A 22314-nucleotide genomic window follows, 5' to 3' on the forward strand; every position below is an offset into this window, starting at 1 on the left:
ACACTAATAAACACAAATTGCAAGGTAGGAGGTATTCTTTCCACATCACAGATCACAAAAGAAGCACCAGGTCTCAACCACTCCAACCACTTCCTCTTTCACCTTTCGTTTCTCCCTCTAAATGTCTTCATATTATTCAAGTCTTCTAGCACCTATTCTTTCTCTATTATGATAACAGGATTTATGAGATATGATAATGAAATACCAAAGTAGCATAAATGACAGTGAAAAGTTGAGAACCCAAATATACAACACAAGAGGAAAAGTTAAGAAAAAACAAAAGAGGAATATGGAGCAGTAACTGATGTGAGTTAACAGTAACAACACAAAGCAGTATGAATTCAATGATTATAATTATGTGAAATGTTTAATACTGACAAAGATCAGAAAGTGGCTGCACAGTAATAGGTTTGTGATCAGTGTTTGCTGAAGTTTGGCAAATTGCCCATGTTTGAGAAAACAAACCACAAAAAGCCACAGCGGCATATCCAGACACTTAGATCTAGATAAGCAGGATGTTTAAAACATTCAACTTCACTATTAAAAACACTTTGGCCACAAGCCAGGAAGTTAAGTATAGCACAATCTTTCCGTGTTAAAAAAAGTTGAAGTGTAGTCTGTTTGTAAAACCATAAGAAAAACAATCTGAAAGAATATTCACTGTTCTGTTAATGAACCTTTGAGGGATGAATATAAGGGCAGTAAAAGGTCCTTTTATTTATTACTTTATATGATTTTTAAATGATGGGTAGTATGGCAATTATCTTCTTTTTTTCTTTTATTTAGATTTATTTATTTATTTTTGAGAGAGAGAGAAACACATGAGTGGGGGAGGGACAGAGCAAGAATCCCAAGCAGACCCTGCACTGTCAGTGCAGAGCCCAGAGCCCGACGCAGGTCTCAAACTCACAAACTATGAATTTATGACCTGACCCGAAGTTGCACCGTGGCATTTATCTTATTTTGAGAGAGAAGTTCTCTCTCTTTCAAGATAAAAAAAAAAGTGAAATGTAGTAAATCAAACCAAAACTTCTGTATTCTATGGCACATAGCACATACAAAAATATATACAGCAACGTACAAGAGAAATACAGTATACATTTTCTGAAGTGAAAAATCACTTTCTTATTATTACCTAAACAAGGTGGTTAAAACCTGCCTTTTATTTTTTAATTTGGACATTTAAAATAATACTTTATCCTCTAATAATATATTTGAAGGTATTAATAAAATGAATGAATCTGGGGATAAATGTTATAGATTACAAAACAGAAGAGTACAATCATATGAAGTCAAAAATCATTTAAGAAAATTAAAATTCTTCAACAATTATAGAAAAAAAGCTCAGGGGTTAAATAATTATGTTAAGAAAGCCTCAAACCTTCAAGGTACAGATAATTTTACTCCTAACAGCATAGAAAACATTGAAAATAATTTTATAATGCTAATGTGAAACTGACACAAAAATGTAAAAAAAGAATACAAAAGTACAAATGAGGAAACCATACAACAATTTAAGTATACAAATCTTACTGACAGATAAAGTCAATATACTTTAAGACAACTGCCTACCATCCAGTAGAGTTTATTCCAGAAATATAATGGTCATTAAAAAAAAAAAAACAACTTGTAATTTAAAACAATTAGACACAAAAAAATTGAAAATATAGTACCGAGCAGTCCTATATGCTCATTACCTAGTCTCCCATCTAATGGTAAAATCTTATTTAACTATTTTACTTTACAAAAACCAGGAAACTGACCCTGGCACAATATAATTATAATACCAATCTCACTCCGATTTCAACAGTTTTTTGTGCATACTCGCTTTTTGGTGTATCTTTATGTATAATTCTATAACATTCTGCCACATGCATACATCTGCACAACTAGTGCCCTAATCAAGATTAAGAAATGTTTTGTTTCCCCAATAAAACTCCCCAGTGCTACTCCTTCATAGTCGCCAACTCCAGGCTTTCATTCTTTAAAAGTAATTATGCATCAAATGTTCCTTCTAACTGAACAGCACAGAATATGGCTTTCAGAATAAAGTAACTTACCGATTTGTCTCTTGCTATCATTTCTGAGTTGCTCATTTTCTGGTCTTGTAACTTTGTGTACTTCAGCTACAAAAGATATACAAAGTCACAAATCAGCTCAGTACACAAAATCAAACACTTCTGTAAAGTTCAAAAATGGGGAAAACAAAGAAACCCAAAACAAAAAGCAAAAAATCCATACCCCCACCACCATCACTACTTTGAGTCAAATTTGAAAGACTGAACATCTATCAAGTTCAGTTTAAACCTTCTAGGATCATTTGTATAAAGTAAATCTTTTTAATGAAAAATAAGGTGAATGGAAAATGTGGATCAGTCAATTAATGAATAGTAAATAGCTAAAGTTCTACCTCGCCTGTGCTCTTGATTCTCTATTGCTTTTTGGCTGGTAGATGGTAAAGGCCTGGTTGATACAGGGCTCCTCCTCCCAACAGGTGCTGGAGCAGGTAAGTGGGCCGAGGCGGTCTGTACTGCTTGTTCCATGGTTGGGCTTTTTCTCAAAGGGTCTAACTGAGGGCTTGAACGACCTAAAACGTAACCAAAAGATAAGAAACTACCCTATCCTCTGGGGATTTCAAAATAATCTAGACCCTCAACAAAAATGTCTACAGTTTTATTTCTACCAATTTAAATCTTTAGCACAAATTTGAATTCACCTACTTATTAGACCAGAGTTTAAACCTGGTTATCTTTAGTGGGCTGGTCACTAGGCTAGTAAAGAAACATTGAAAAAACAAAACAAAACAAAAAAACAAAACCACCCAACGACTGACCAACCAACCAACCTTTGGAACTTTATTTGTATTTTAACTGGTGGAATAAGATTTCAGTAAGTTTTTAAAAAAGTGCTGCCTGGGCAAGATTTCTGAAGAATACTATCAAAGATCATGTTGTAGGCAGTCAGATGCAGGCTTTCCCCAGTAATGACAGCCACAAGATTATACTGACACCTCAGCCATTATTTCCAAAGGCTGTAACCTAAGGTTTTATATCTCCATTACAATCCATTATAAAGGAAGTAAAGGATTAGAAAATTAGACAGGTGAAGTCCTCTAATACCTTAGGTAAATTATACATCAATACTCAGGCCAGCAACAGATACAACCTTCAGATAATTACACAGCAGCTGTATTCATTTCTGGCCATTTGAAACATCTCTTGGAAGTTTTTGTTTAATATGGGTTTTATACTTAAAACTTCCATTTTTCCTTTTATGAGGTCAGAGTCTGGTCACAGTATGAACAGAAATCAGATGCTCCCATCATGCTTTTTGTCCCTATAATGTTTTCTATAAATCTCTGCTCCAGGTGCCCTCATATCCCATGATATTGCACCAAAATGTTCTAAGGAAATTATGCTCATTTCATGTAAAAAAAAAAAAAAAAAATTCCAAGTATGCTGCACATGTTACTACCCACCTGTGCATATCTGCATAGGCTCCAACCACTGGTAAACTGCGGTGAGTGCTGACAATGCACTGGTTACTGTGTACCAGATGCTTCAGGGACCATTTATTAGTAACACTTCCCAAGTTTATGGTTATCTAAAGTATGCATTCATAAATGTGTATCACCATTTCCAGCCATTAATGCCAAAGTTTACCATTAAGAGGAACAGTACAATGTTCCCACTGATTATAATGGGAAACCATGGCAGTCTGTGTAAGTTTTGGCCTGTGAGAAAACATTCTATAATCACTTACCACCTTACAAAGGGCTTTATTTACAAAACAAGTGCTAAGGTTTTTTTGAAAAGCCTATTGTTTAATTTTACAATACTAAATTAAATAATCTTATAAATATACAAGACTTGTCTCATCAAGGCTTTTGAGAAAAAAATCCTGTGACTCCCAAGTGTTACAGAACTACAAGTGATGGGGCAATCAAAGCAATCAAGTCTAGTCTTCTAGTCACAGCAATTTCGTTATCGGAGGGAAAGACACGTAATGCTGGACATACCATTAGGAATAAGATCAGAAGGTGGTTTTAGCATAGTAAAAACACACCCCTTCACCTAGCGTCACATTCTTATCAGTTCAAAGAATATTCTTGGTATTTTAATTTTGTAAAATTCAGAAGTTTTAATTGATGAAACTTAATAATGCAGAATCCCAGGCTTTCTCCATCACTGCTTTATAGAAATACATCCCTCTCTTCTAATAAATATGTACTTGAAAAAATCTTAAAATACATTAATCTATTTAAAATTTATTTTCTAAGCATGCAAGAAAGAATCTAGATTTATTTCTCCCAAATGATCAGGCAGTTGTCTCTCCCAACATCACTTACTGGATAGCCAGTTTTCCTCTACTAATTAAAAAATATCTTTATCATATACTAATCACTTATTTATATTTAGAACAGTATCTTTTTTTTTTAAATGTTAATTCCTTTTTTTTTTTTTTTTTTTTGAGGGAGAGAGAGCATGAGTGGGGGAGGGACAGAGAGAGCGGGAGACACAGAATCTGAAGCAGGCTCTAGGCTCTGAACTGTCAGCACAGAGCCCGACACAGGGCTCGAACCCATGAACCATAAGATCATGACCTGAGCCGAAGTCGGACGTCCAAGTGCCTGAGCCACCCAGGTGCCCCAATATTTGGAACTATTTCTGACTTTTATTCCTGCATTGCTTTATTTTAGGTGTACTATTATCAATTAGGTAAGCCCATGTCATTACTTTTATTCTAAAAATATGTCTAATTATACTTCCATGTTTATTTTTAAGACTGTGTATGTTTTATTAAGTTCTCCTACTATTTTATTTAGATTTACTAGAAGTATCATAAATTTAATTATATGAGACATAAAGTCTTTCTAATACTACATCTTTCTATCTAGGAACAAGATCTGTTTCTTCAATTATATGTACATTTTATATTTTCTACAGAAATTGGCCATATTTATTATGTATTTTATACATAATTTTTATTTCTCATTATCGTGAACACCTTTCATCTCCATTAAATAATCAGTGGGTAGGTTTTAGGACCACTGTTGGTTTTTCATATGTCTGACTTTACAGCTGACCTCGAATTTAGTCCTTTATTAGTTCTAGGTTTTTCAGTGAATTCTCAATTCCAAGTACAAAGTCACAGCACTGTCAAATAATACTAATTCTAATCATTTATGCTTATTTCTTTTTCATGTGTTCCTGATTTGGCTAAAGCTTCCAGAACAATGCTGAGTAGCAGTGGTAACAGGCTTCCTTATTTATGATTTTAATAAATGCTTCAATATTAAGGTTAATGTTCGCTATTAAGATATTTAACATCTAAGCACACTATGTGTTAGGCACTATGCTAAAGGCACTGCACACATTTTAAGAAATGTAATTCTCACGATAAATGTTAGTTACCAAGGAAGTCCATTTTAATTTTTTTTAAACTTTATTTCTGACAGAGAAAGAGTGAATGGGGGAGAGACACAGAGAGAGGGAGAGAGAAAGAATCCCAAACAGGCTCTGCACTGTCACTGTGGGAGCCTGAAGTGGGGATCAAATCCACAAACTGAGATCATGATATGAGCTGAAATCAAGAGCCAGATGCTTAACGGTCTGAGCCACGCAGGTGCCCATTTTAAATTTTTTAAAAGATTTTATTTTTAAGTAATTAATGTCTACACCCCATGGGGGGCTTGAATTCACAATCCGGAGATCAAGAGTTGCATCTTCTACTGACTAAGCCAGCCACGTGCCCCCTAAAGTCCCATTTTATAGTTTAGAAAACTAATGCTTAAAAACATGAAGTATTTTATCTAAGAAAGAATTCTTAAAAACAACCATTTTAGCTACAGATAAAAACAGATACAGAATCTTGGGACCACCGAAGATTATAAGACTGGCTGGTGGCAAAACAGATTAAATGGGAATGCAAGCTGGTGCAGCCACTCTGGAAAACAGTATGGAGGTTCCTCAAAAAACTAAAAATAGAACTACCCTATGACCCAGCAATTGCACTACTAGGCATTTATCCACAGGATACAGGTGTGCTGTTTCAAAGGGACACGTGCACCCCCATGTTTATAGCAGCACTATCAACAATAGACAAAGTATGGAAAGAGCCCAAATGTCCATCGATGGATGAATGGATAAAGAAGATGTGGTATATATATACAATGGAGTATTACTCGGCAATCAAAAAGAAGGAAATCTTGCCATTTGCAACTACGTGGATGGAACTGGAGGTTATTATGCTAAGTGAAATTAGTCAGAGAAAGACAAAAATCATATGACTTCACTCATATGAAGACTTTAAGAGACAAAACAGATGAACATAAGGGAAGGGAAACAAAAATAATATAAAAAACAGGGAGGGGGACAAAACAGAAGAGACTCATAAATATGGAGAACAAACTGAGGGTTACTGGAAGGGTTGTGGGAGGGGGGATGGGCTAAATGGGTAAGGGGCACTAAGGAATCTACTCCTGAAATCATTGTTGCACTATATGCTAATTTGGATGTAAATTAAAAAAAATAAAAAGCAAAATAAAAAAAAAGATAAAGATTAAAAAAAAATTAAAAGATCTTTTAAGAAGCTAATTAGAATGCACATCCCCAAACTCCAAGGAGTCTAATACAGCAGTTTTCAGGATCTACATATACTTTTTAAAGTTATTCTTTCTCTTTTTTTTTTCAGGATCTACATTTTTTTAAGTTTTTAGAATTTATTTATTTAGAGAGAGAGCGAGTGCATGCAAATGTGTGCAGAGGAGGGGTATGAGAGAGAGACAGAGAATCTCAAGCAGGCTTCATGCTATCAGTGCAGAGCCCAGCAGGGGGCCACCCAGGCGTCCCTTAGCATCTACATCTTCAAGAAGCACTCCAGGGGTGCCTGGGTGGCTCTGTCGTTGTCTGTTAGGTGTCCGACTTCAGCTCAGGTCATGATCTCGCGATATGTGGGTTAAAGCCCCGCATCAGGATCTGTGCTGACAGCTCAAAGCTTGGAGCCTGCTTTAGATTCTGTGTTTCCTCTTCTCTCTGCCCTCCCCTACTCGTGCTGTCTCACTAGGTCTCTCAAAAATAAATAAATGTTTAAAAAAAAAAAAAAAAAGCACTCCAGATGATTTGGTTGTGTGTGGTCTACACTGAGAACCACTGCTTTAGATCCTGTGAGGATGCTAAGAAAGACCCAACAGCATAAAGCAAAGCTTGCCTTTTTTTTTTTTAAGGTATTTCTTTTTGTTGTTGTTAATGTTTATTATTTTTGAGAGAGTGCAGGCGGGGGAGGGGTAAAGAGAGAGAAGGGGACAGAGGATCCTAAGCAGGCTCTGTAATGACAGCAGAGAGCCCGACACAGGGCTCGAACTCACGAACCACGAGATCATGACCTGAGCCAGTCATATGTTCAACTGACTGAGGCAACCCAGGCTTCCCTTAGCTGCTATTTCAAATTCACTAAGAATAGTTCATCTTCAATGGTGAGTCTGGGACTAATTTGATATATTTAAGTGTTATATACAAGTTATATAATTGCCTTGCAAAAAAAAGTGTCAAATTTAGAGAGTGTTCACTGGTTCACAGTTTTATGATCTAAGAATTGTAGAGTATAAATGGTGGATGCCATTCAATAATACAACTATTGCAAGAGCAAGCAGGAGAAAAATTAAAAAAAAAACAACAACAAATTACACATGTGATTTGCAAGCTGCAAAAGCTCTTACATTCAGAGAAAGACAAAAACCACTATAGATGTTAGGAATGGAAACATATGAAGAAAAAAAAACCCAGCTTACCTTGAGATAACTGTGTTTTTAGAGCTCTTGTATCCTGTGTAAAGGCAGAACCAACTGCACTACTTTGGGATAGGGTACCACTGTTTGATGTTTCTGTTCCAAAGGATGTCAAAGAGCTTCCAGCTTTAAGAGATTTTTTTAATGACAAAAAAAATGTATTAATTTAAACTTTTCAATGATATAAAGCAATATTCCATTTTAATGATAATAACTGTTGCCACCCTTCCCCTTTTGGAACACTTGTGCAAATTAATAATCGTGAAAAATTAATGGAAGTGCATCAAAAATAATTCGAGAAATCTTTCACACTACATGAAAAAAGCAAGCCAACACATACATACTCCAGCATCCTTGGATACAAACAATTTTTATTTTTATTTTTAAAGTTTTATTTTAAGAGAGAGAGTGTGAGCAGGGGAGGGACAGAGAGAAGGAGAGAGAATCTCAGGTAGGCTCCCCATTGCCAGTGCAGAGCCTGACACAGGACTTGAACTCACAAACCATGAGATCATGACATGAGCTGAAACCAAGAGTGGGACACTCAACCAACTCAAGCCACACAGGCGCCCCCAAACAATTTTTATAACAGCAACACTGTCCTAGGCAGTTACATGTATGAGACAGCAAGGACCCATGTCAGACAGAGAAGTAGCAGGAAAAGGCACATTCTACACCAATATTAAGATTTAATTACTTTAATACCAAGTATCTGCACAAATAGCCAAACGGGCAGTCAGGTCTATGAAGAGCTTGTCCAGCATTTCTAAGGCAACAGCCAGTTGGCTCCTGATTTTAATGCTTTCCCCCAGGATGGCACTGAGGGGCTGCATTCTGCCTAAAGCAACCACAAAAAGTTCTGCTTTTGTGATGTGAATAACAAATCCCTAGAAAGAACCCAAATTCTTTGCTATACAAGGTTATGTCAATCTTCTCTAAGTTTCTACAGCACTTGTGGATCATTTACTTTTCACATGCTATGTTCTCTTCTGGTAGTGCCCCCATCTGTCTGATATTAATTTGTCTAACATAGTTTTGTTATTAGTGTTTGTATGGTACATCATGCTGTTTCTTATTCTTTTACCTCTTTCAGGGTATTTCTTATAGACATCATATAGTTGGATCTTGCTTTTTTTTTTTTAAATTCATTTTGATGCTCTCTGCTTTTTAACTGGAATGTTTAATTCCTTTCACTTTACCGAAGTGGATCCTTAACAATCCTTACTTAGCCTGTCAGTCTCAACGTATGAAATAGCCTCCTGGCTTTATGCTCACTATAAAGTTCATAAGCATGCCTTCTAATGTTCTTCAAACTCAGTGATTAAAAATTAATCTGTATGAAACACTGGAGACATAAGAGAATCATTGTCTAATATGGTTTGACTACTTAACCAGGTAAAATGTACCCATTTGTCTGTCTCTTCAGCCAGTACCCCTCCATCCTCTCCACAAAGGTACTGTGAGACTTAGCTTGCCATGGCTGTTCTGCTGTTTCCTTTATCGTGGGATCATTATTTTTTCCTAAGGATCCACTCATTAAAGTGAATAAAGACTGAAAATCTTTGCACATAAGAATTACTTTAGCATCAGTTTAAAAAAAAGAGTGCTTTAATTCTGTCTGGTGCATCACCCCTTTCAATGTATCTGTTTCCCCACTATCTTATAAAGATAGTATATATATACTCAAACTTTTGGGTTTTTGCCAAATTGATAGTGAGAAACGATGCCTCAGCGCAGATTTAATTTTTATATCTATTATAAGCAAAATTTAAGCATTTTTCCATGTTTAGGGGACATTTGTATTCCTTTTTGAAAAAGGCAAAGTAGTTCCTAACACCTGCCTCTTTTTCTGTTGGGTTGTAGGTCCTCATTTCTGGAAGCCCTATAGACGTTATGGATATTAATTCTTCATGATATAAATTCCAAATAAAACTGTAAAGACTATAATATATAAAAATTAAGAAGGAAAAATTTTCCCCAAAATAGCAATAGTGTTTCCCTGATTTATTTAAACCTTTTTTTTTTTTTTTAAAGTAGGCTTCATGCCCAGTGCGGAGCCTAACGTGAGGCTTGAACTCATGACCCTGAGATCAAGACCTGGGCTGAAACCAATAGTCCAATAATTAACTGACTGAACCACCTAGGCATCCCTAGCCTTCCTTTTTAAGTCAGAATACTGTACTATATTCTGACAATAAGCTGGAGAAAACAAAATGTTATTAACAAAATCACATGGTAGAAAAAATACATTTAGTACTGTATTTATCAGGAAAAAACCCACGTTTAAGTGGACTTATGCAGTTCAAACCCATATTGTTCAAGGGTCAATTGCACTAGGAATTGAAAATGAAAACAAGAGGTTTAGATTAAAATGGCTTCTTTGGTGCCAACACAAACCGTATCTGAGTTAATTCTTTTTCCAAAAAATGCCTGCCACCTTAATCAATGCTCCAATTTTCCTCTTCCTCATTTAACAACTTCTAAATATTATTATAGCTCTCTAGCCACTCCATAAATTATCCTACAAATACAGAAATCAAAAAATCAAAAATAATCTGCAAAAATTACTCAACTGACATAGAAAATACAAACAACACCCTCTACCTTTGTGACACCCAAAGAACATTGAACTAGCAACTCCCAGTAATATTAAAACTAGACAAAAGCATTTATAAGGAAGAGATATTTCACCACCACAAAATATTTCTTGGTTAGAAGACCAGGCTCTGAAGAATGGTAGAAGCAGTATTTACTATGTAACACCATGTGCTAGACCCTATTCAAATGCTTTATACATATTAAATCATACAAACATCACAGTAATGTAGGAGGTAAGTACAATAAAAATCTGTGTTAGCCAACTATTCAATTTAATCAAAGGAATCTCAAAAGGCAGATTTGCAACCGTCCCTTATTTAAAACCTCAGAATAGGATTCTAACAGTTACAGCTAACAGAGTAAATCTTGATTTACCTCCTCCCTATATCATCACATTAGGAGACATTTAATTAGTTAACTATGGCAATGCCAAACTGTATGACTTGATTAAAATGGTGAGCATCAGATCTCTTCCTTACAAAGGCACGATGTCTTCCCTCTGTAATTAATAAGTTAACTCTGAGATGATACTTTAGGACCATTTTAATATTCTGCCCAGCACTGTTCACCCAATGATTTTAGCATCCACTACTAATCCTTGCTAATTAGTATACTGGAGATTACAAAAATGGTGATTTTCTACATCTACCATTCCTTCTATTTATTAGCTAGCATTTTTTGGTAAAAAAAAAAATAAGTAAATAAAATAAAGAACTTTTATTTTATTTACTGTTGGGGTGCCTAGCTGGCTCAGTTGGAAAAGTATGCAACTCTTGATCTTGGGGTCATTAGTTAAAGCCCCATGCTGGGTGTAGAGATTACTTAAACAAACAAACAAACAAACAAACAAACAAACATAAAAAGAAAAAAGAGCATTGTTTCCCCATATTCTTTTTTCAAGGGTTCCAGTTCCTTTTAGTGGGGAACAGTATTTAGAAACCAATTTCAGGTGTATCTTGAAACTCACTAGTCTACACATATTCTCTGCCACTGGGCATCATTGCTTCTAGGCCCTTTCTATGAACAGAATCAAGAAATAACTAGTTCTAAAAAAATAAGTTCACATTCATACTTCCAATTCATATTCAACACCACAGGGTTCTGCATCATCCCTATATTTCTATCTCCCTTCTCCATGGAAAGAACAGCATTTGCCAACAATATTAATATACTAGTCATTTGCCCTATCCTGTAATACATACAAAATAGTTTAAAAATTAACATCAATACCACTACCAATTACAAACCCTAAGTCAAGGTTTTTTTACATTGCTATTTATTCTTACAATATATCCCTACTGCAAGTGTAAAAGTTACTTGAATTCTTTTTTTCTCTGTGGCTATATTATCAATTTGATATACACTTAGCACCAGTTGTGGATACCAGTTGTATCCATTCAACTTTAGGATTTATTTTTTCCCATCCTTTTTGATTTTGTGAAAGCCAAACATTCAACATACTTGAAATCACAACTATATAAAAAGTATATTTATAAAAAGAAATTAATTTTAATAAAACCTGTTAACATACTGATGAGTTTTAAGATACATCTGAAACTGGATTTGTGATTCAGAGAAACAAGGTAAACTGATAAATGGTTATTTCAATTGAACGAACAAAGATTAAGGGCTAGAATTTGAGATTTAAAAAGTTATTCTTTACTGTGGGAATTTCAGTAAAGGTGTAGAGCTAAACAGCTATAAAAACAAAACAACGCTGATCTGATCTGATTATATCTAGCTTTCTCCTTACAGTGTTAATGTTTCTAAAACATTGTTACAATAAACAAAGCACCACACCCTCGAAACATGCTATATAGGAGTATCTTTTCACATTCTGCATAATATAAATACTCCTTACTGGCATCATCATTCCCTAATAATTACAGCATTATCTCTAATCCCTTTCTGAAAACCCAACCTGCTGAGAATAAATGGTTATTTTACTATTATTTTTATTTTTTAAAGTTTATTTATTTAATTTTAGTAATCTCCACATCCAACGTGGGGCTCGAACATACAACCCTGAGATCAAGAGTCACATATTCTTCTGACTGAGCCAGCCAGGCAACCCAGAAAAAAATGCTTATTTTAAACGGATATAGCTTATATAAATTTAAAACAACATTCAATGAAAATTGGTACTTGGATATATGTAGGTTTAAAAACAAATGTGACTATTCTGGGCGATGACCTTCATAGAACCACTAGTCAGTCATCAAGGGCATTAAATAAAGCCTTTAAAATAATAGGTTACAGAAAGAACAACAAACAACATGTCTGCAAATTTGTGGTAAAGGCAGGTAAATTAAAAAAAAGAAAGAAAGAAAAAAGAAAGAAAGAAAAGGAAAGAAAAGAAAAGAAAGAAAGAGAAAGGAAGAAAGAAAGGAAGAAAGAAAAAGCAAAAGTACAACATACCAACACCAACAGCACCAAACTGCTGCCCCACTAATGAACTTGGACTGAACTGACTGTATGTCGACATCCTGCCAAAAGGTCCATAGGAACCCACTGACTGGAATGAAGAAGTAGATGAGCCTAGTGAAGACTGAAGAAAGACCGGGGTTATTTTTCCAGGCTCTACACAACATGTATAGAATGAAAAAATTTGAGTATTTACACTTCTAAGAAAACTTTAATTATAATTACTAGATACAAAACCAATTATAACAACTTACAACATGCATTTAATATCAAAACAGTTTAATACCCTTCTAATTTCAATATTTGCAGACAATGTGCCAATTACACTGGATGTGATTTATAAATAATTTTTTTCTGCAATAAACTACTTTGAGTTAAGAGTTTTATAGCAGATTTAGGAAAGAAAAGTTACTTGAATAAGTAACTCTGCTTGCAGAAAAAAATATGGGAAAAATTACATTTGGTTATACTGTGTTTCAGTCTGGTACTGACAAAAATAAGACAACTCACTTTTGATTTTGCTCATATTTTCAATCATTCGAGATGCACTATTAAATTTACAGGAAAGAGATGAAGAAACAAACTATCTCACATAAGACCATTTACATTTTTAAATATATTTAGCATTACATTAAAGGTCATTTTCTAAAAACTTTAACTTACTAAACCTAAAATAATTATAATATGTAAGTATGCATGCTATACACTAATTTATCTTAATATATAAAATATCTCATAATACAGATATGCAGTGTACTAATAATGACCAAAAGAATATAAGCTCACTGATGGCAGGACTTTGTGTGTTTACTGCTACTATGAGGAACATGGCAGGTACTCACTAAATACTACTGAATATTTGAATCAAAAGATCAAAAGTGAAAATTTATGGTGGCTGGAAGAAATTCAACACCAGTTTAACTTGTGTTCTTTTGGTTCTTCTTATTCCATAAAGCTGATTACTTAAGTAACTATTTCCCTGGAGAATTATCAGAAGATATATATATACAAAAGACAATCAGCTAACACCACTATTTGGTGAGGGCTAGCTCTATTAAAATGTGTCTCTTCTCCCTCCATTAAAAAAAATCACATTTTTGGGGTGTCTGGCTGGCTTAGTCAATAGAGTTTGTAACTCAATCTCAGGGTCATGAGTTCAAGCCCTGCACTGGGAGTGGAGCCTACTTAAAAGAAAAAAAAAAATTTTCTTTTAAGGATTTTCTCAGGATTCCTTCAGACTACTTCCTCAAAAGTTAAGACTTAAAAAGGAGCGGGGGTGGAAGGGGAGATGAGAGTAGAGAATTTCTCCAGTTTATGTATATTACAAGAATAAATTTAACTATTTCTTATCAAAAAGCTTATATTCAGGGGTGCCTAGTGGCTTGGTCAATTGAACATCCGACTTTTGATTTAGGCTCAGGTCATATCCCAGGGTCATGGGACTGAGCCCTGTGTCAGGCTTCATGATAGAGCCTGCTTAACATTCTCTCAAAACAAAAAACAAAAACAAAAACAAAAACAAAAACAGAGAGAGATTCTCTCTCTCTCTCCCCCATGCTTGCATGTGCTTTCTCTCTAAAATAAAAAAAAATTGTTTTAAAGCTTATATTCAGGAAAAATAAATACTAAATAAATGTTAAAAGGTACTTTCTCTTTTTTTCTAAACTAATTTCTATACCCAATGCGGGGCTTGAACCTACAACCCTGAGATCATACACCCCATCCACTGAGCAAGACAGGCACCCCTCTTTTTTTCCATTTTAATTTTATATACCACTTACTATTTTCTTCAGAAGAGTTTATCAGGTATTTTCTTTTAATAGCTGGAAGTAAGACAAACCTTATGCAAGATAATATTTATTCTAAGAATCTATTTTGTGGAAAACTAAGATTTTATCACGTACAGCATTAAAAAGGGGAAGTTAATTTTTAAAAATCTAAAAGTATAACCTTAAAAAAAGTCAACAAGCGTATTTTAGTGCAAATGACCAAAAATTCTGACAAGAAAAAAGGCTGAGAAGAAAATGGGTCCAGGAGAAAAACCTAGGGGGTTTTAATCAGCTATGCCCTAAAATGAAAATATTCCTATATGAAATCTGCTTCCTCTGCTGTTATAACTAAATTCAGGCAGTTTCTATACACTTCCAATTAACATGGAAACAAGTACTGAAAGGAACAACCTTTTTAATTCATAATTTACAATCTCTTAGATATGTTATATCTATTTCTAATAAATTACAAATTTTTTATTTCTTTTACTGAGAATACTTAGGGTCTTCTTTTTTCATACCTTTTTAGAAGTATACATAAAATCCTTTTATGTTTTTGTGCTACCTTATTATATAACACTGCATGCATATTATGTAATATACATATATAAAGTACCAATGTGATTTATCACTTTTTTTCACTGAACCTAATTATCTTAACCTAAGAGTAGCCATTACCACCCTGGTTTATAGTATGAACCAAATGTGAATAATATAGTGAGTGGCATGGATTCTGGATTCCAGAGCCAGACTGCTTGGTCTGTCCAAATTGTGGCTCTATATTACTCACTTGTAAAAATGAGAAATATAAAAACAAGATTATAGTACCAAGCTCAGAGAGTATTGTGAGGATTGATTTATTGTATGTGCAGTGGTTTGAACAGTGCTTCTCATACAGTTAGACTTCAATAAATATAAGCTATTTTAACTATTGCTGAAATTAGAAAATATTTTATGATAAAAATAAATTCCTCTGCTATCACTTACTTTATTTAGTCCCAACTTATGATCTAAAGAATAAAACCTGGGTGAAAACATTATCCAGGTATTTTAGGTATCTAGGTGACTAGGAAATGGTAAGTACACGAACATTCAACTGAGAAAATTAAAAAAAAAAATAATGCCAAAATCCAAGAGAGGTACAAGCTAAGGCTAGCCATGTACTTGCAGTTTTCTTGCACTCTAAGACAAATTTACTATCCGTTACCTGAACGATAGCTGGGTCCTGAGGCAAAGAACATTGTGGTTTTGGTGGCTCACAAACAGTGAGGTCTTTAATATCACTCCCACGGAATATGATGTATTCAAAGACTTCATCACGAGGTGGTATTGGACGATCTGTTGGTCTGTCTTCTGTACCAAAGGATCGAACTGGTGAGAAAACAGAGGATATGAGATACACGTCTACTCATCATATTCAGGTAGTGACTGTCAGAAGTATACTCTTCCAAGTACAGTTCCAATAAACTGCGGTTCCAATACAGCAGTTCTTAAATGTCAGCTGTGAGAAAATATCTATTAATCTGTAGCTAAAGAAATTTTGTTTAAAAAAAGAGGAAAACAGAGCGGGTTTTGCCTAGAGCTCAATGTACTCAATTTAAAAAACAATCTGTATCATGAGGTCGTGTTCTTCCTACATCTTTATTTATTTATATCTTTGGTGATTATGGTGAGAGGAGGTGTTAAAAATGTCCTTTCATTGTTGATTTATTTTGAATGTCATCATTCAGCAACATAAAAAACTGGCAAGCCTACATGAGATTTCTTGTTGGGAGGGGCAAGTGAAGACTTCCCTGTCCACAAAATCCCAAATTGAACTTCTGGATTAGAGAAGACAATGAAGGGAACATCTATCCTGGTGAGTAGTAGGTCCTCTAGAAGCCAAGCCAAGCGGCTGTCAGGTATTCACCCCAGGGGACAGCCTGAAATGACCTAGTTACCTAAAATATTTTTCTCATAATTAAATATGATTATTTCAACACTTAAGACAGCATGACTCAAAGTTAAACACAGACCACCTGCACAATGGTAAGCTGGCTAAAAAGATTTCTGGAATCCTATTCAAATCCATTGAATCAGACTTTGAGGAGAGTCTAGAAATCTGTATTTTAAACTAATTCCTTAAGAGTTTCTTATGAACACTAAAGTTTCAGGTTTACTGTCTTACACCGCTGAAAATATCTGCATCCATACGTAAGTTCCAAATAAGAAAGTTTGAAAGATCATATATTATCCACTTAAAGACTAACCTAAAGGGAGTAAACGCTTTAACACTGTGCAACATTTTGAATGTATGCATTTTTCTGCAAAACTAATTCAGGGCTAGATTAAATATGAATGCTATTTCCTTTTAAATAATGACCCACCCATCCTAAAAATTCTATTACTTATGCTGCTTCCAGGAAAGATGGTGACATAGATGTAGGCTTGCAGAAGAATATCCCTCCCTAAAATTAAAGAAAATGAAAAGCTAAAATACCCCTATTGAGAAGATCTCAAATTCATACCATAACTTTTATTAAAAAGTATCACTCAGCTACTGAATTTGTTAGTCCAAACTGGAAGGCCAGTCTGAGAATCCACATGCGGCATGCCCTGAGAAATTTTCACTGGCACCTCCGTATTGGTAGATGGGGACAGAAACACTGATGTGGTAAGGGCAAAGATGCAGAATGCCCTAGTTGAAGTTCTTCTTTCCCTAATGGCCAAAGAATACTTTATAAGGAGAGGAGTAAGTGACAAGGTTCTATATTTTGTCCTGTATCCAAAAGGAAGGGTAAAGAGTTAGAAAAATCAGGATTAAGAAAATTGCATATAAATCAGTATCATCCCTAACCTCAGTAACAGCAGCACCACCACAACCACCACACAATGTATAAAGTCTCAGGCCTCAGGGGTGCCTGGGTGGCTCAGTCGGTTAAGCGTCCGACTTCGGCTCAGGCCATGATCTCATGGTCCGTGAGTTCGAGCCCCGCGTCGGGCTCTGTGCTGACAGCTCAGAGCCTGGAGCCTGTTTCAGATTCTGTGTCTCCCTCTCTCTCTGCCCCTCCCCTGTTCATGCTCTGTCTCTGTCTCAAAAATAAACATTAAAAAAAAAATTTTTTTTAAAGTCCCAGGCCTCAGAAGTAATAGACTAGTTCATCTGAAGCAGAGGGAGGAAAAGTTCAAAGTCTTCCTTACACAAAAATGATGGACAAGCCCCATCAGCTTTTCCAAGGCCTAACAAAACCATTCAAACTATACCCACGTAGCCATTAGACAGATGAAAAATCCATGCAGGATTAATATTTGTCCCAGGAAATAGAAGAAAATTTCAGGAACATACTGCTTTACCTTTTGAAAAAATTAAAACTCTTAGGATCAAAATGATACTGAGGGGCGGCTGGGTGGCTAGGTCGGTTAAGCGTCTGACTCTTGATTTTGGCTCTGGTCATGATCTGTTTGTATGTTCAAGCTCCTTGTTGGGCTCTGCATTGACAGCTCAAAGCCTGCTTGGGATTCTTTCTCTCTCTCCCCCTCTCTCTCTGCTCCTCCCCTGCTCATGCACACACGCTCTCTCAAAATAAATAAACTTAAAAAAAAAAAAAGATGCTGAAAAGGTAGCATACAGAGTTAAGGAAAAAATAGATAAGACAAATATAATATAGAACATAATATAGAGTTATTAGCAGAATAATTACATCAACAGATCAAAGCAGTAAAGCCAAGTCATTAATAAAGAATAATTTTGAGAAAAAGCAAGTAAAGAAAAACTACAGCAATAAAATGGTTGGAGGTGATTATTCTTGCAGACCCAACAGTTAACTGATGCTGGTTAGAAAGACAACAAAATGAGAAAATATACTTAATTATATAACAAATTTCCTGAATGAAGCTCTAAATTTGATCAAAAGGTTCCACTGTATTTCCAGAAAAAGACTTAGTGCTCTATCAGCCATAGCGACTTATCCTTTGCTGTATCAAAATAAGGAACTCACAGAAAAGTGGTATCAAATAAAAGATAAGAGATGAAAAATAAATTCATTTAAGCACATAAATGTGTATGACAATTTACTATGGTCTTAGAACAGAATGTGTTGAATAGTTGTCAAAAAAGCTACAAAGTTACACACTGACAAAATCAGTCAGGACAGTGTATCACATAGTATTCTAACAAAAATTAGAAGATGAGTGGAAACAGGAAAACACAAAAGGAAATACATAAATTAATACTCTCCCTTTTTATAGCAGGGAATCACTTGACAAAATTTTGGAGAAAGTTGATAAATTAATATACGTAGGCTTAAAATTGTGTTATTTGAGGTTCTAAAGGTAACCAATAATACAGTTTAAAGCTTAGGGCATATTTTCCAAAATGTGGTGTGAAGAAAACCTCTTATCATAGAGGAAAATGAAAATAGAGACCATGGAGAATGAATTGCACACACCAAGAGTATGGGAAACACGCTCCAATGATAGAAACTGATTTGATTAGATTTAATGTTTCTAACAGACAATTCTTGTACCATTATAAAGAACAAATTAAAAGACATCAGAAGGACACACATGGCTGGAAGATGATACAAATAACCTGGGCACTGTGAGTGGAAAGAAAGGAACGGTAAGCACAGAAAAGGTAGAATGTCACCACTACCATTCAGCTACAACACATTTCAACACATGAATTAGCTCATGTACACGTACAACTTGTAAGCAGGGGAATTATGTCAATGCACTAAGAAATCACACTGGTTCACCCCAGTTTATCCTGTTATTTAATTTTTGCACTTGGAGGTAACAGCAGCTAAACACAACAAACCATGGAAGAATAGTATATGATACCCACTCACCCCAAGTTTCCTCTTGGCTCAATCTGGTTATGCAAAGAAGACTTAAAAGTGCTTATTGTATGGTTCTCCCTGATCTTTATGCACTCGTCTCCAGCAACAAGCCTGAATTCTTTATCTTCTTCTATCAGGCTTTCAATTTTTTCTTTAAAGCTGACAACTTTATTAGGTATACGTCACCAGCATTTTTGTTAATGCTATCATTTTGATTTTTTTAAAAACTGCAGTAAGAACACATGAAATCTACCCTCTTAACAAAATTTTAAGCATACAGTACAGTATTTGCATAACAAAATGTTGTATAGTAGAGATCTAGAACTCTATCATCTTTTTTTATTTTTTTATTTTTTTTTTTTTAATTTTTTTTTTTCAACGTTTTTTATTTATTTTTGGGACAGAGAGACACAGAGCATGAACGGGGGAGGGGCAGAGAGAGAGGGAGACACAGAATCGGAAACAGGCTCCAGGCTCCGAGCCATCAGCCCAGAGCCTGACGCGGGGCTCGAACTCACGGACCGCGAGATCGTGACCTGGCTGAAGTCGGACGCTTAACCGACTGCGCCACCCAGGCGCCCCTATCATCTTTTTTTAAAATTTTAATGTTTATTTTTTATTTTTGAGAGAGAGACAGCGAGTTGAGCACGAGCGGGGAAGGGGCAGGGACAGAGAAGGAGACAGACTCTGAAATAGGCTCCAGGCTCTGAGCTGTCAGCACAGAGCATGACGTGGGGCTTGAACTCAGAAATGTTGAGATCATGACCTGAGTCGAAGTCAGACGCTTAGGCCACCCAGGTGGCCCTAGAACTCTATCATCTTGCTCAACTAAAACTTTATACCCACAGAACCACGATTCTTCATTTCCCCTGCTCTTAGCCCCTGGCAACCACTATTATATGTCCTTCTGTGACCGTGGAAAACAAAGTGAAAATAGAAACAAGAAGACCAGTTTGGAATTTACCAGGCAAGTAATGGTGAACAGGAACTTAAAGAAAGGGGCCAGTCTTAAAGAGACTCAAGCTTGGGGTGCCTGGGTGACTCAGTCAGTTAAGCATCCAGCTCTTAATCTCGGCTCAGGTCTAGGTCATGATCTGTTGTGCTGCCGGCGGGGAGCTTTTGGGATTCTCTCTCTGACCCTCCCCTGCTCACGCATGCTCTCTCTCTAAATAAATAAATAAATATACTTAAAAAAAAGAGAGACTCAAACTCACCAAAATAGTATGATTTGTTGAATGCAATTTCTTAGAATTCTACAACTCTGATCATTATTTTTTTCAAAATAGATAGGTATATTATTTGTAGCATTAAAAAATCAGGTAAATATATAGTAACATTAAACATCTTATATAGGCAGATTATAAAACTGTAATTTTCAAGAGATTACAACTACCTAAAATTAAAACACAGATGCAACTGCCATAATGAAAGATGGCAAAGTAGGAAGATCCAGGATTCAGTCCCTACACCGAAACAACTATTTAGTTGGCACGTAACGTCTGAATAAACCATTTTGGAACTGTGACGTCCACTCATAGACTTGTAGCATCTGTGGGAGTACCTGATGAAGAAAGAGGCTGTTAACTTGAGGTAAATTTTAGCATTTTGTGTACTGGCTGGCTGTACCATTCATTAACTCCCAACTCCACAAAAGGCAGCTATGGGGATGGCGGCTCATGTTCCTGATGCAGCTTTGCTAGTGATAGAGGGACAACAGGAAGCATATCCTACAAAAATTGGGGTTGTATGATTTGAAACTACCTGGCAATTCATTGAGAGACCACTGTTTCCACCCTCAAGGGCCAAAAGCACTTCCCCCATAGTGTCTTTAAAGTATTTAAAAGCAACAGATTATGCCCCTACCCCCCACCACCAACAGCAGAATATACATTATTCTCAATTGCACATGGAACATTCTTCAGGAAAGACCACATGTTAGGTCAAATTCAACTCTCAATACATTGAAAAAAATTGAGATTTACAAAATATCTTCTCTGACCACAGAGGAATAAAGCTGGAAACAATAATAAAAAGAAAACTGGAAAGGTCACAAGTACCTGGAAATCAAATAATACACTCTTAAACAACCAATGAGTCAAAGAAATCACTAAGGATATTAAGAAAAATTGAGACAAATGAAAAAGAAAAAACAATATGCCAAAATTATGGGATATAAAGAATGAACTCAAAAGGGAAATTTATAGCTATAATCACATTTAAAAAAATCTCGTATCAATTTTACATCTTAAAAATCTAGAATAAGAGCAAACAAAACCCAAATCCAGCAGAAAGAAGGAAATAAGAGAGATTAGAGCTGAGATTAAAAACACAGAACAGAAAAATAGAACTAACAAAACCAAAAGTAGGTTCTTGGAGAAGACCAACAAAATTAACAAGATTTTAGCTAGAATGACTAACGGAAAAAGGTGAGAAGATGCAAATAACTAAAATCAAAAAGGAAAGCAAGGACACTGCTACCAACCTTATGGAACTTAAAAGGCTTATAAGAAAAAACTACAATTGTATGCCAACTAACTAGAAAATCTGGATGAAATAGAAAAATATCCAGAAATAGCAAATTACCAAAACTGACTCAGGAAGGAACAGAAAATCTTAACAGACCTATATAACAAGCAAAGAGACTGGACCAGTAATCAAAAACCTCCAAAGAATTAGACCAGATGGTTTCACTGGTGAATTTTACCAAACATTTAAAGAAGAAACAACACCAATCCTACTCAAACTCCTTCAAAAAAGAGAAAAGGGAACACTTTCTAATAGACTCTTTGAGGCCAATGTTACTCAAGTAATACTAAAGTCAGACAAAGATACCATAAGAAAACTAAAGACCAGTATCTCTTATGAATACACATATATAAGTCCTCAACAAGATAACAGTAAAGAGAATCCAAAAGTA

General features: G+C 35.3%; 1 protein-coding gene across 4 annotated transcripts in view; it reads right to left on the minus strand.

The window, feature by feature from the left end:
* LSM14A (LSM14A mRNA processing body assembly factor) overlaps positions 1-22314 on the minus strand; it is a 51835-nt gene that overhangs the window by 12476 nt on the left and 17045 nt on the right. For 2 of the 4 annotated variants that reach the window (XM_078438524.2, XM_078438525.2), the window contains exons 2-6: positions 15785-15948; positions 12803-12932; positions 7790-7912; positions 2411-2587; positions 2061-2126 (exon numbers count right to left, since the gene is read on the minus strand). In XM_078438524.2, the coding sequence (XP_078294650.1) occupies positions 2061-2126; positions 2411-2587; positions 7790-7912; positions 12803-12932; positions 15785-15948 (660 nt within the window). The remainder of the gene's footprint in view (positions 1-2060; positions 2127-2410; positions 2588-7789; positions 7913-12802; positions 12933-15784; positions 15949-22314) is intronic. The other 2 variants (XM_078438526.2, XM_078438527.2) reach the window with 1 other exon arrangement.

The sequence above is a fragment of the Panthera onca genome, chromosome E2, assembly GCF_046562875.1.
Source record: "Panthera onca isolate mPanOnc1 chromosome E2, mPanOnc1 haplotype 2, whole genome shotgun sequence".
Classification (NCBI taxonomy): Eukaryota; Metazoa; Chordata; class Mammalia; order Carnivora; family Felidae; genus Panthera; species Panthera onca.